The following is a 13,708-nucleotide window of genomic DNA, read 5'->3' on the forward strand; positions in this document are numbered from 1 at the left end:
ATCACTGTCAGTGGCAGGGGGCTTCTTCCTGCTTTCCCTTTTCACCTCCCTGCATTGTGCCTACATATGCAAATTAACGGCCATTTTGTTGTCAGTTAACTGCCACCTGAGTTGGCAGTTAATTTGCATATAGCCCTGATTAGCCAATGAAAAGGGTATCATTGTACGCCAATTACCATTTTTCTCTTTTATTATATAGGATTAAGCAAGATCAATAATAATTCAGGCATGTTTTCTATAAGTAATCATCATCAACTGTAGTAATAAAATATTCTTATGTAGGAAAAGTAATTTTGTTAAAGTCAAAATGAAATCTGTGAGTCTAAAGGTTCTCTATCTAAATACATTTCATTTTATTTTATATCCAATAAGCCCATATGAGAATAGAGATGCCTGGTATGCCATCCCAACATCAAAAGCCTGAAATACCTGTGGCATCTTGGAAAAATATTCATCCAATCCATACCTCTGCACATTTATGATAGGAACATAACCAACATCAAAATGAAAAGGGAACCCACTGTATGGGAGAATGTATATTTGGCAATGATACATCTGATAAAGGGTTAATTTCCCAAATTAATATATTCATACAACTCAACAAAAGGAAGAAAAACAATCCAATTAAAAAATGGGCAAAGGACCTAAATAGACACTTCCCCAAAGAGGACATACAGAAGACCCAGAGACATGAAAAAATGCTCCAAGTCACTACTCATTAGAGAGATGCAAATTAAAACGACAAGAGGTATCACCTCACACCTGTCAGAATGGCTACCAATGGCTACCATCAACAAACGAACAAATAACAATGCTGATGAGGATGTTTTGAAAAGGGAATCCTAGTGCACTGCTGGTGCCTTCACCACCCTACTGTCTGTGTCTATGGGTTATGCATATATGCATACAAGTCCTTTGGTTGATTACCTCCCACCCACCCACCCACTCCAGGCTTCCCTCTGAAATTCAACAGTCTTCTGAAATTCCATGCTTCTATGCCTCTGGATTTATTTTAGTTCAACAGTTTATTTTGTTCATTAGATTCCACATCATTAGAGAGATGCAAATTAAAACGACAAGAGGTATCACCTCACACCTGTCAGAATGGCTACCAATGGCTACCATCAACAAACCAACAAATAACAATGCTGATGAGGATGTTTTGAAAAGGGAATCCTAGTGCACTGCTGGTGCCTTCACCACCCTACTGTCTGTGTCTATGGGTTCAGCTTTTTAAACAGTATACTTCTAAATAGCCCATAGGTCAAAGAAGTCTCAAAAAAATTAAAACATATTTGGAACTAAATAAAAATGCAAGCACTACCTATCAAAATGTGTGGTATACAACGAGAGCAGTGTTTAGAGGGAAATGTATAGCATTCAATGCATATACTAGAGAAGAAGAAAGGTCTAAAAGAAATCATGTAATCTGCCACCTTAGGAAACTGATAAAAGAAATGATATATCTGGGATCAGGTCTCGCTTAGAGGGCCCGAGTAAGCTGCATGAGGAGGAGGCACCCCATGCCATCCACCGAGTTGTGCCAGAGCTTCTTCCTCAGCTCCTACGTATGACCACATGGGTAGTGGGTCCCCTAGGAGCAGCTGTTGGAGGAGTAAAAAGGCTGATTTGATTCCAGGATGGGTCACCTTGGCATGTAATGGACGACAGAGGGGACCAGAGAGAGCAGGGAAGTAGGAAATCTTCCGGTGTGCAGAATTTTTGGTAGTGCACTTGGTTATCCACTTTGTATGGAAAGAGCAGTGACCTGGGATTGGAATATATATGGACTCAGACAGTGGTGACCAACCAGAATGTTAAAATTCCCTTTGCTGCCCATGGCCCTATTGGGGCATTTGCTTTCTTGATAGTAATACAGCTTTGATACTCTAATATTTTCATTCTCGGCCCTTTGCTCCTCTCTTTCTCATCTGTTCCATTTATCATTAGAAATCAAGGGCTTATCATGGAGATCCCTACTTAGTCCCATGAGTTTCTTTGGTATATTTCCTGCTTTTTATTGGGACCACTTGTAATAACCCAGGGAAAGTTACTTTTAGTTATTCCCAAGCCTTATAGCTCTGTTTCCTCATTGGCAAAAATGTGTCTATAAATTCTCTCTGAAATCTTTTAAAAATATTTTTTTATTGATTTGAGAGAGGAAGGGAGAGGAAGAGAGATAGAAACACTACTGATGGGAGAGAATCATTGATTGGCTGCCGTCTTCATGGCCACTAGGGGGGATCAAACCCGCAACCTGGGCATGTGTCCTGACCTGGAATTTAACTACGATCTCCTGGCTTATAGATCGATGCTCAACCTCTGAGCAACAGTGGCTAGTAACTCTGATTTTTTTTGTGTTCTGCCTTTGTAAAGACTAGGATACATGTCTGACCCAGCCAGACAGGTATGATTAACTTCTCTTAAAATTCAAATGTCTAGACCTGCTCTAGTCATTTCCCCTCTCCCCCTTTACCTTCTGTCCCCCAGAGTATAGCTAACTGAGAAACAAGACTAATCGTGCAGCAAGAGTTTCTTCCTTAGCTGTGAGTGGGATTCAGAAGTATTCTGGAGCCCCCTTCCTCTGTGTGGGGTGGATTGCACCCTCAGGGGAACTCTTAGGTACCGGGCTGCAGCCTTCATGGTTGACTCCAGGTGTCTGAGCAGCCTGACGGCAGGTTCCTGATGTTCATTTCTATCTTCTGATGGTCCAGGTGCCAGGCCGGTCCAGCCCAGCTGGCTGAGGCTCTGACCCTTACTCCTCGTTTATGCCAACTTCCTTTGTTTGGGGTATTTCTACCTTGATCCATATGTGGATTTGGGGGCCAAAACTGGTCAACAGGATGCCAGAAACTCCCTGCTTTCCAGAATGCCACACTCCTCTCTCTCTCAGATCAGGCCCTTCACACTGATGCTGGCCCAAATGGTACACGAATTCTCTACAACTGCACCCGAGTTCACACTAAGACCTTGAACCCGAACTATTAACATTTGCAGCCTGGGTGAGTTCCTTGCCTGGTGCCAGCCGCCTCAGCAAGATTCTCACAGCGAGTGCCCACATACCCATCACCTCAGCTAGTCCTCCCGCTTTGACCAATTAGTCCCCATTAATGAGAATTAAGTCCAGAGTAGCAGCTCCCTGATTAGATTCCCCACCCTCTGAAGGGTAAAATTGCTGGCAAAACAAGTGGCAAACTCTCTAGAATTTCAGCATTTATCTTAATGGGACTTTGAGGATTTAATTTAGGTTTAGTTGTGACAAAAATACCTTGCCTATTTAATAGTTTTGCTGTGCATTATCAAAAATTAGTCTAGGCCTCCATCTCAACATATAGGGTGTCCCCCCCAAAATGTCTACACACATTTTGAATAAATATAAAGGCAGTGTCTATTAAAATACATTTTATTTTAAAAATTGAGCTATTGGCTGTTAAAGTGTGTATATTTCCCATAATTACATTATTTAAATTTTCCCTGACTTCAGATTTATAGATATTCAAAAGGGTAGGTATCTTCTTTCAAAGCAAGAAAGGCTTAATTATTAACAGAAAACAAATAATATTAACACATACTCAAGCCATAGTGAAATAGTTTCCTGGGATTATAAAACGGAGAACTATTTCTATGCCAGACATTCTGACATCAACTATATACCAAAGGTGGAAAAATGTCAGGTATCAAGAACCAATGTAGTCTAAGAATTAGCAGGTAGATAATGGCTTGTAATAAAGCAGTAATTAAATGACTACAGTTATGTTATAGTAGTTAATAACTAAACACTTGTTGATCTTTCCAAGGACAGATAAATACCTTAAAATGTATTCTATTTTTTTTTTAGAATTTTCTAAACTAAGATCTTACATTTGTAAATATTTACTCAAAATCATTAGCTAACTTGTACAAAAAAAATATATTTTTGCCTTCTTCATTCCTGATGAGATTTTTCTGCGATAACTTTACATTCAGACATTGCCAGTTGTCGACCAATGTTTCCCATTGTTATGCCTCCAGCAAAAAGTATACATGGTGCCGAAACCGGTTTGGCTCAGTGGATAGAGCATCGTCCTGTGGACTGAAAGGTCCCAGGTTCGATTCCGGTCAAGGGCATGTACCTGGGTTGCGGGCACATCCCCAGTGGGAGATGTGCAGGAGGCAGCTGATCAATGTCTCTCTCTCATCTATGTTTCTAACTCTCTATCTCTCTCCCTTCCTCTCTGTAAAAAATCAATAAAATAAAAAAAAAGTATACATGGTAACCAAGAGCAAACATAGAGAAAATCTGGAGAAACATATTGATAAACACCATTATAGACTAGCAGTTGAGAGACCAAGGTTGCCAAGAAAGCAATTCCTACTCTAAGGCCAAAACCAGTTTGAGATCTATCAAAAGTCCACCACAGTCCCATGGAGAGTGCAGCCAGTGTGAGACAACTGTATGTTGTTATCAAAGTCCCCTTCAGCGCTGGCATGATTTATACCAACAAAGGCGGCTACACATCGCATTACACTGGAGCACTCTTTCATTTTTTAAAAAATTCTTTCTTGATTAAGGTATTACATATGTGTCCTTATTCCCCCATTAACCCCCCCACCCTCACTCATGCCCTCACCCCCCTGTTGTCTGTGTCCATTGGTTAGGCTTATATGCATGCATACAAGTCCTTTGGTTGATCTCTCCCCCTTACCCCCACCCTGCCCTACCTTCCCTCTGAGGTTTGACGGTCTTTTAAATTTATGTGGTTCTCCTAGATGCCTGTCAATGCAGGGGTATAATAACCCAGTCACTGCAGAAATCCCCCGCCTCCACCATCTTCTAAAATCATTAGCTAGCTTAATCTCTTCAGTAAATTACACCTCACTTGGGCCGATATTAAATTTTACTTTTATTCTGTGGCCCATGGATACATTCCAGCTCTGGATAATCCACAGTGGATGATTGACACACAAATGAAGAACCATTTGCATGTGATGCAATCTGGGAAGAGTCTAAGTTGTACAACTTAGCACCACCTAGAGGCAAGCCCATAGTTCAGAACAGTGACTTTCCTGAGCTCAGTAAGTGGCTGAACTGATTTCCTTCAAATCAGTGCTCAGTTCAGTGAGGAGCAGTGGCTAGGATACCTACTGGCTGCTTCCACCTCATCATGCTGGAACAATGACTAGAATTTAAGGAATAATATGTGAAGTGAGATCATTTAAGACCACGAAAGAAGTGACAAGGGAACCGCATGGCTGTTTGTCCCCAGAAGCCATCCTGGGTTCAGTTTCCATGGATGTCCTCCAAAGCAGAGCCAATGGTGGGCAGACTGGAGATTCAGGGCCCCCCCGTTTACAAACTTCAGCCTAAAGTACCCCAGGTCTGCTCTCGAGAATGAAGAAACAAAACTCACATTGAAAGCATCTTTAAAATTCTATACTTGAGCCAAACATTTGGGAATAGAAACGTCTAGACAAATTGGAGGCAAGAGGGGGGACCGAGCTGTCTTCTCACTCAGGGTTTCGCAAAGCAGAAGCGGGGAGCCCCGCAAGGCAGCGGGCGTGCGGGGGAAACGCGGGCTTCAGTAGAGGTTGGTCTTCTGCATGATGCGGAGGAACTCTTCCTCGCTCACCTCGCCGTCCCCATCCCGGTCCGCTTCGTTGATCATTTCCTGCAGCTCCTCGTCGTTGAGGTTTTCCCCCAGCTCGGTGGCCACGCGCTTCAGGTTCCTGAAAGAGATCTTCCCGGTTTCATCGTCGTCAAAGAGCCGGAAAGCCCTCAGAATTTCTTCCTTGGTGTCCTTCTCGGCCATCTTCTGCGTCATCACGGCCAAGAAGTCGTTGAAGCTGATCCTCCCGGTGCCTTCCTTGTCCACCTCGGAGACCATCTTCTTCATCTCTTCCTTCTTGGGCTCGAAGCCCAGCGCTCTCATGGCCACCTTCAGCTCCTTCACGTCGATGGTCCCACTCCCATCGGCATCGAAGAGGTCAAACGCTTCACGAACTTCCTGCTTCTGCTCTTCGGTGAGCTCGGGCTGAGGGCCCGACTTTTTCTTCTGGCTGGTAGAGGCCGCACTTGGCTTCCTGGCGCTGGAAGCCATCTTCCGGCCGGCCGGCAGCGGTTACCTGTTTAAAGGTGGTCCCCCAGCTCGCGCCCGGGCGCCCCCACCTGGAGCGCGGGCGCGGCCTCCTCCGTTCCCAAACCCTGTCCGTGCGCTCTCCCGGAGGCCCTGCCCACCAGCCTTCCTGGCTGCGAGATCTTATTTCGCTCTAACCCGCAGCTCCCTGAGTGATTGCCCCGTTTCCACCAGCGGAGACCCGCTCTGGCACGGGCTGCCTGTAGCCACAGTTGTCCTCCAGAGCGCACTGGCACTTGCTCGTCTTTCCAGGCCATTTGTCAGAATCTGCAGAACCAGGTGTATAGGGTTATTGAGAGTCCTCCCTCCTTTTCCATACTAGCTAAAAAAAAAAAAAGCCCTCTTGGTCTAAGATTACTCGAGGGTAAATTTAGGATAATCAAGATTGGGTTTGATCCCTTGGCATTACATGTGGGGGAAGAGGGAGGAGAGAATATTAAAAGTCACACCATGTGTTGCAATGGACATAAATGGAAAACAGATAAAATGGAAAAAGTTATGTATAAAATTTGTAGAAGTTTGTCTCCTGACATTACGCTCCACAATAATAACACCTCCCTGGTTTATTTGGCACACACTGGAATAGGAAATGTAATATCCAACTGCATGATTTACTCCCCGTGTTTCAATTTTATATGCTCAGTGTAATTGCACTCGAATAGTGGTCATAATTTCATTCACTAGGCTTTTGATTTGCAGAGACGGGTTGGAATACTGCATTCTGGTATTCGGGCTTTTAAAAAAAACCCTCTAGCAGCACATTACTCTCACTGTGTATCATCCAATCAGGCCGGCTGAAACCCACCCTCTGGTTGCCCTGCTTGGCAGTGGACACAGCAGATGATGCAGAGCAGGTTGGGACTCAAAATTACCTCCTGAGAATGGAGAGGCAAGAGGAAGCTGGAAGCCTTTTAAATAAAAAGAAAGAAAAAAGTAAGCCCAGTAAGGAATTGCCTTTAGAATTGCTCTATATTTCTTTAACTTTTATTAACAGTTAAAAAAAAAAAAAGCTGACTTTTTTTGGCATTATTAAAAAAAATCTCAATTTATCTCAACTTGTTACAAGAGGGCATTTGTTGTTGGGGTTTTTGCGTTTTTTTGTTTTTGTTGTTTTTTTTTAACAGTTTTTGTATCACCAGCATCTAGAAGAGTGCTTGACATATACTAGGCAAATTAACAAATATTTTTTGAGTACATGCATGAAAATTAATATTGGTCTTAAAATACTTCTGATTTGTCAAAATAAGCAAAAGTACCCAAAGATTTAGTTATGCTAGGAGTATTTTACAAATTTTGTGTTGTTTTTGTTTTTTTAAACTTTAAAAAATTATATTTTTATTGATTTCAGAGAGGAAGGGAGAAGGAGATAGAAACATCAATGATGAGAGAGAATCATTCATCAGTTGCCCATGCATGTCCCCTACTAGGGATCGAGCCCGCAACTCGGGCATTTGCCCTGACTGGGAATCGAACCGTGATCAGGTCCTGGTTCACAGGTTGACACCCAACCACTGAGCCACGCCGGCTGGGCTGTGCTGTTTTTATTTATTTTATTTTGAGCGGCTGTGTTATTCTTAAATTAGTGACTAGATTTTGTTTACCTGGCATGTTTAAGTAGCCAGGTCTGACTACCTGCCCTAGCCCATATGTGACTTAACGGGCAGAGGGCCTGGGCACAGGATTTCTAAAAGGTCAAAGAATTTTACTTAGGATCCTCACCCCCACCCCAAGCACTTGTTACAGAGGTGTTAATGCAGAGTGGACTTGGGCAAATAGGCATTCCAACTGCCAATTTTCCAACACTGCCAATCCTGCTGCTTTCTTTCTTTCTTTTCAAAATATATTTTATTGATTTTTTACAGAGAGGAAGGGAGAGAGATAGTTAGAAACATCGATGAGAGAGAGAAACATCAATCAGCTGCCTCCTGCACATCTCCTACTGGGGATGTGCCCGCAACCAAGGTACATGCCCTTGACCAGAATCGAACCTGGGACCTTTCAGTCTGCAGGCTGACGCTCTATCCACTGAGCCAAACCGGTTTCGGCCCCTGCTGCTTTCTTGACCAGGTCAAAAAACATGGGATCTTATCCTAAACCCATGCTTTATTATCTCTGTGCCCTTGAGAAAGTCAGTGAACCTCCCAGACTCAGTTGAAGCGTCTGCAAAGTGGGTATAATAATACAGCTTCCTGTGCATGTTCAGGGAGCTACTCCAGGGACAGTCCTCTAGTGGGTCAAAAGGAATGGGAAATTGTTATTTGAAGCTGAATTCCTCCCAGACATTGTTCATTTCTTTTGACACTGCTCCTTGCCGAAATTCAAGCCAAGCTATGCTGTGTTGGGGAAAAAAACTGAAGGATCGAGGCTGCCTTCTACAGAGCTACATTTGGGACAAGCTGAGCTCAAAGCACAATGGTTGTCATGGTTTCCAGATGTGTGCAATCAACAGTCACACGTAGGGCCACCAAGAGCTCCCTTTTTTGGAAAAAGCGCTCAGTCAGAGTCGGCTCTTGGTGGAGAGTTACTTTATGTTCATAATCTGTCATCTGGTGTAAAAAGGAAGGAAAATTTACATTGATTGCATGCCTAGGATTGAACTTGCTCCTCATGTTTGCTGTCCTTTTTCATCGTTGCCATCATTTCCCATTTTGCAGATGGAAAAAAAAAAGAGGCCTAGGAGAGGTTTGTAACATATCCAACGGTGCTCGGCCAATAAATGGTCACTCTGGGATTTAAAGCTTGGCCTGTCTGAGTCCAGTGCGGAGGCTTTGTTTACATCATGCTGCCTTCTCCAAAATTGATACTATCACCAAAATGTAGTATCACTGGGAGGATGTGATACTTTCTTCCCTAAGCCTAACAAGAATTAAATATCTTGCCTAGAAATGTTTTAACAAGATTTTTGTAGGATCTCAGACAGGGTCCCATTTTGGGGCAATTCATGGAGAGAAAGAGCAGTATGTGTGGTAGCTATGTTCGTTCGTCTTTAAATCTGCTTCACGTCATTCCCTGCTTTCAGCGCCAGGTATAAGTTTAGTGGCAAACGGTCTGGGCAAAGTGCACTTAATTGGCATCAGCGAGAGTCAATATTGCAGTGTGAAAATCAGTTTAATTGCTTTAACGTCACTTTTCAAGTTCTAATAAGACTGACATAAAGTAAATGAGATGTCCTGGAAAATCGATGGGTAGGAACAATTTTGTTTTGTTTTGTTTTTGCACTCAAAATTCTTTGTACAAGAATGTCCTAGGTAATATACCAAATCAGCAGTTGATTATCTCGGGGGTGGGGGTGGGGGGTGGGGAAGAGATGGTTGTTTAAATCTGGTCATGGAAGCTTAACAGCTGGGAGGGAGGCAAAAAGAGGTGCTGGAATTTCACAACAGGGTCTGGGGTCAGCTGAGACCAAGAGAAAGGACCCATACAGTTTGCTTATTCTCATTGTTTGGTTTTCTATTTGACTTGCATGGCATGAAAAATGCGAGCCTCGAGAGCCTTTTAAAATTTAAGTTGCACTCAGCAAATTCAGCAAATTCCAGGTACCACCCAAGGCAGAAAACATGCATAATAAAGTTTCTTTATTGCTACCTATTTACTTTCCAACACATGTAGAACAGAGAACATACAAATGCTTGACACTTCTACTAAGCAGGACAACTGTGCCAGGGTGGTGGAGGGGTGACCCCCCCAACCAACAGTAACAGAACCAAACGATTTATTCTTGAATATGTGAAGCCATTTACAAGAACTGGACTGAGCAGCAAGCGTTTTACAATCCCGGTGGTCTTTGAATGAGATTATGAAGTTCAGTACAATGACTCAGCCCAGGACTTTTTGGCAAGCCCAGGAACAGACTTAAGTGTCCAGCCAAGGGCTACATAATTTCTCATTCCACAAACCCCAGAAATAAAGAAATACTCCTCGCAGATATAAAAGCAGACTGTGTTTTAGAAAAGAACTTACCAGAATCGCACTCTGCTTCCCAAACTTTCACCCAAATACTCCTGGTAGGAAAGGAGATCTAAAGCACTTCCCTGGGACCCGGAGAAACATTTGGAAAAAGCCTCTAACAGCATGAACTGTCTTTATAAGCCCGTGTTTTCTCTTTAAAAAAATGAATTGTTCTGCTCTGTAGCACATTTGCTGGTTTTATGATGGTTTCGAATGACTGACCATTGAGCAAATTTAATTCCCTTGGAAAAAAAACGCACTCTGCGTATGTTGTGACTTTACATGTGTCCCGAGGACATGCCCAGAGGGTAGCAGAACTTACATTCTTTAGAAAACTCCATCTAATGTGGAGCCTGAGGTGAAAATAAATAAATAAATAAATAAGAGCAGCGATGTTCTCCTCCCCACCCAACCTAGTTCCTCTCCCCTTACACACCATTTGGATTTGGGAGTCAGAGAAGAGAGAGGAAGGACCCGAGCAGCAGAGAAAGGAAGGCGAATGGATCTCCGGAGCATTTTAAACGTGAGAGGTCAAGTGAAAAGAAGTGCATCTCACAAAAGAGCGACTGCCTGCTCATCCCAGAGCCTAAATTAGCCAAGTAAGCTGCACGTTAAGAGCGTATTTAAGGATTGCTTTGATGGAAACAAACTGAGAGAAGACACAATCTATGTTGATACAAATTCAAAGCAGAACCTCCCAGGATTTATGATCCAGCAGTTCCCCGCGCTGTGAGAAATGTGCAGAGGGCCCCCCAGTGCAGGCCTACGGAAGAAAATGCAGAACCAAGGGGCCTGGGCGTGACTTACCTGGACTTTTAAAGTATCTGAGAGGCTAAGTTATTGGTTTACTCGTGGGTCCACCTTCTTTCATTCTCTAAGAGCTTCTAAAACTGACTCCTCTGTTAAACTGAGGAAACTTTTCCGCTCACTGAAGGTGGAAAGGTCAAAAGCCCTCAGGGGTGTTAGTAACACAGAATGAGCCAAGTAAGCTGCATGTTAAGAGTGTATTTAAGGATTAGCAGAAACCTTGAGAGTTTGTGCCCTTTTAAAATACATTGAAATTCAAATTAAAAACCAAAACAAACAAATGTGCAGGCCCAAGAAAACAGATCTTGTGGAAAACAGGTCAGGCAGAACTTGGCCTGTGGGCTGCATGTTCTTCCTCCAGCCCTTGTATTGGCCACTTCTTCTGCTGGGGTTCAGATAGCAAGGATACATTTTAGAGAGAATGACAGAGCCAGAGGGAGAACTGAATTCTAGCCCAAAGTCTCATCATGCCTAGTGCCTTTTTTCTTAATATATTTTTATTGATTTCATAGAAGGGAGAGGGAGAGAGAGATAGAAACGTCAATGATGAGAGAGAATCATTGATCGTCTGCCTCCTGCACACCCCCTAGTGGGGATTGAGCCCACAACCAGGGCATATGCTCTTAACCAGAATCGAACCTGGGACCTTTCAGTCCGCAGGCCAACGCTCTTTCCACTGAGCCAAACCAGCTAGGACATGCCTAGTGCCTTTAGGACAGCATAAATATCTTAGTGACAGATAGAGCATGCTATAGAGACAGCCCATTGGGGAAAGTGAACTACTGCAGATACAGCGATTATTTTGTTTAGTTTGCTCCCCTGAACCAGCTTGGAAGGAGAGGAGCCCTCTCTGCTCACCATGTTGCTGTGTCCTTTTCACCAGCGCCCCTTTGGGCCTAGAGAGCCCGTGTGATTGGCAGTGAGGATACAGTCTTGGAGGCTACCCCTGAGGTCCTGTGCACGGAGGGATCTGTATAGCTGGGACTCCGACTTCCTGCCGCAACAGCCCTCTCCTCCCCAGCTCATTGGGAATTGGGGAAACCAACGGAAAATGACAGTGATGTATGCCTTTTATGAAGAAAGGACTTGCATTAACAAAACATTCTAAGAAGTGGATTTCAAATAAAAAGCAGTTCCATGACTGCAATGTACTTTTAAAAATAAGCTTCTGAACTAAATTACAGTTCTACTGCATTTCAAAGTTTAGCAGTTGTGTCAGCAAACAAAACATCAAAAGAAACCAGTAGGTCATGTTAGTCTCTTCTGAAGCAGCAGCTAGAAATCCCTTCCTCAACACGTAACCGTATTACAGCTCCCTCCTGCTAAGCCTGCAAATAGGAAAGGGGGTGCAATTAGGGCCGGAGGAGCCGATGTCGCTCTCATCCTGTCCAACTGGCACCTGACCATCCCCATGGAGGCTTCTCATTAAGACGTTGGTTAAACATCTTTTGAAACTCAGTGGGTTCAGCACCCAGAATTGCTGGCCTTTCTACTTTCCATCATGTTCCCCATTGGCTACTTTGCATCTGCAAAGTCCTTTCCAAATTCCTTTGGTTTCTGGATCATCCTTATCTGAAATCCATGTCCTTTTGTTTTTTCCCTTTGGCAACACTCAGGATTCCTTTTACCCTGAATGCTGTGCATGACACAAAGCTTAGAATGGGAAACTGGGTCATTCTTATGCTATTGTTTTCAATTACACCTCATCCACAGTGTTTGCCTGCCAGGGTGACCTCAGGCCCCATGGCATCAGTGGGAGCCCACAGTTTGTTAATTTTAAAGTTCCCCACGTCCTCTAAGAACAGATTTCATACAGGCGCTTTGAAAAATAATATTTTAAGGATAACAGATGGGAATGAGGCAAGGGGAGAAAGAGGAAGCAAGTGAGCTCTCAGATATAAACTCACACTTCAAACTCATCTACCAAGTTCAATTGCAAAAGGCGGGAGGATACGCATGACACCACAGACCTGTCTCTGTGAATTTATCAAAAATCGTGAGCAGTTGGTGAGTCCTAAGGAAGTGACAGACCGTATTTAGACTCTTTTTCTGCGTTAAAAGTGAACATCCTAAGTTCCCAACACAGTCGAATTTTAGAAACTAAAGCATAAACAATATATTTTATGCTTACATATTATTCTAAATGAAGGAAAGGATGCTTTAGAATTCCTGATTCATCAAGGATTAATTTAGACTATACAAAAACAAATACATTTGAATTTAGTATGCGGGTACTCCAGAAATTTACAAGGCTAGGATTAATGCCTAGATAAATGCAACAAGATTAAGAGCATTTTCAAGAATTGTATTCATTATCTTAGTAGAAAGCAGTTGTGGCTGTTCAGAATGAGTCTCCCCAAAAGATGCCACTCTGGCATGCAAATTATTTCTAGCTGAAATAACCTGGCCTTCCCTTTTACTGCCTAAAAGAAGCCATGCACCGGGCCTCTAGGGTACGTATACAGGTTTAGGACGATATGACCCATGTGCACAGAGCACAAGTGTGGTGGTGGGGAGGCCTGAGTGGGGGCTCAGAGCCTTTGAATGTCAGCCCCACTAGCTACAGGATCTCAGACAAACTAAGCTTCAAATTCCTAAAAATGGGTGGAAAAGCAGTTCGTTTATAGGGGTGCAGTGATGATGTTTAATGAGATAAACCATGTAAAGTGTTTCATACTACACCTGGCCCTCTGGAAATGCTCAGTAAATTTAGTTCTTTATGGTTTGCAAAGCACTTCTGTAGACACATACTATCTGTTCCACATCTCAGAAAGCCTACAGTGTTCATTTCATTATTACCATTTTATCAGTGAAGCAACCCGGGGCAGAGACTCAGCTGT

At 43.2% G+C, this 13,708-nt stretch overlaps 1 protein-coding gene and 1 pseudogene across 1 annotated transcript; both read right to left on the reverse strand.

Moving 5' to 3' along the window:
* Positions 1 to 3,925: 3,925 nt before the first annotated feature.
* LOC102753121 lies at positions 3,926 to 5,026 on the reverse strand (annotated as a pseudogene).
* A 532-nt stretch (positions 5,027 to 5,558) lies between these two features.
* CETN1 (centrin 1) lies at positions 5,559 to 6,087 on the reverse strand. Its single transcript, XM_006761873.1, has one exon. It carries the CDS (start codon positions 6,075 to 6,077, stop codon positions 5,559 to 5,561), a length of 519 nt encoding a protein of 172 aa, XP_006761936.1. The 5' UTR covers positions 6,078 to 6,087.
* Positions 6,088 to 13,708: the final 7,621 nt, after the last annotated feature.

The sequence above is a fragment of the Myotis davidii genome, unplaced genomic scaffold (assembly GCF_000327345.1).
Source record: "Myotis davidii unplaced genomic scaffold, ASM32734v1 scaffold96, whole genome shotgun sequence".
NCBI lineage: Eukaryota > Metazoa > Chordata > Mammalia > Chiroptera > Vespertilionidae > Myotis > Myotis davidii.

Coding starts and splice junctions, on each gene's coding strand:
- CETN1 (XM_006761873.1), bottom strand. CDS start 6,077: ATGGCTTCCAGCGCCAGGAAGCCAAGTGCGGCCTCTACCAGCCAGAAG.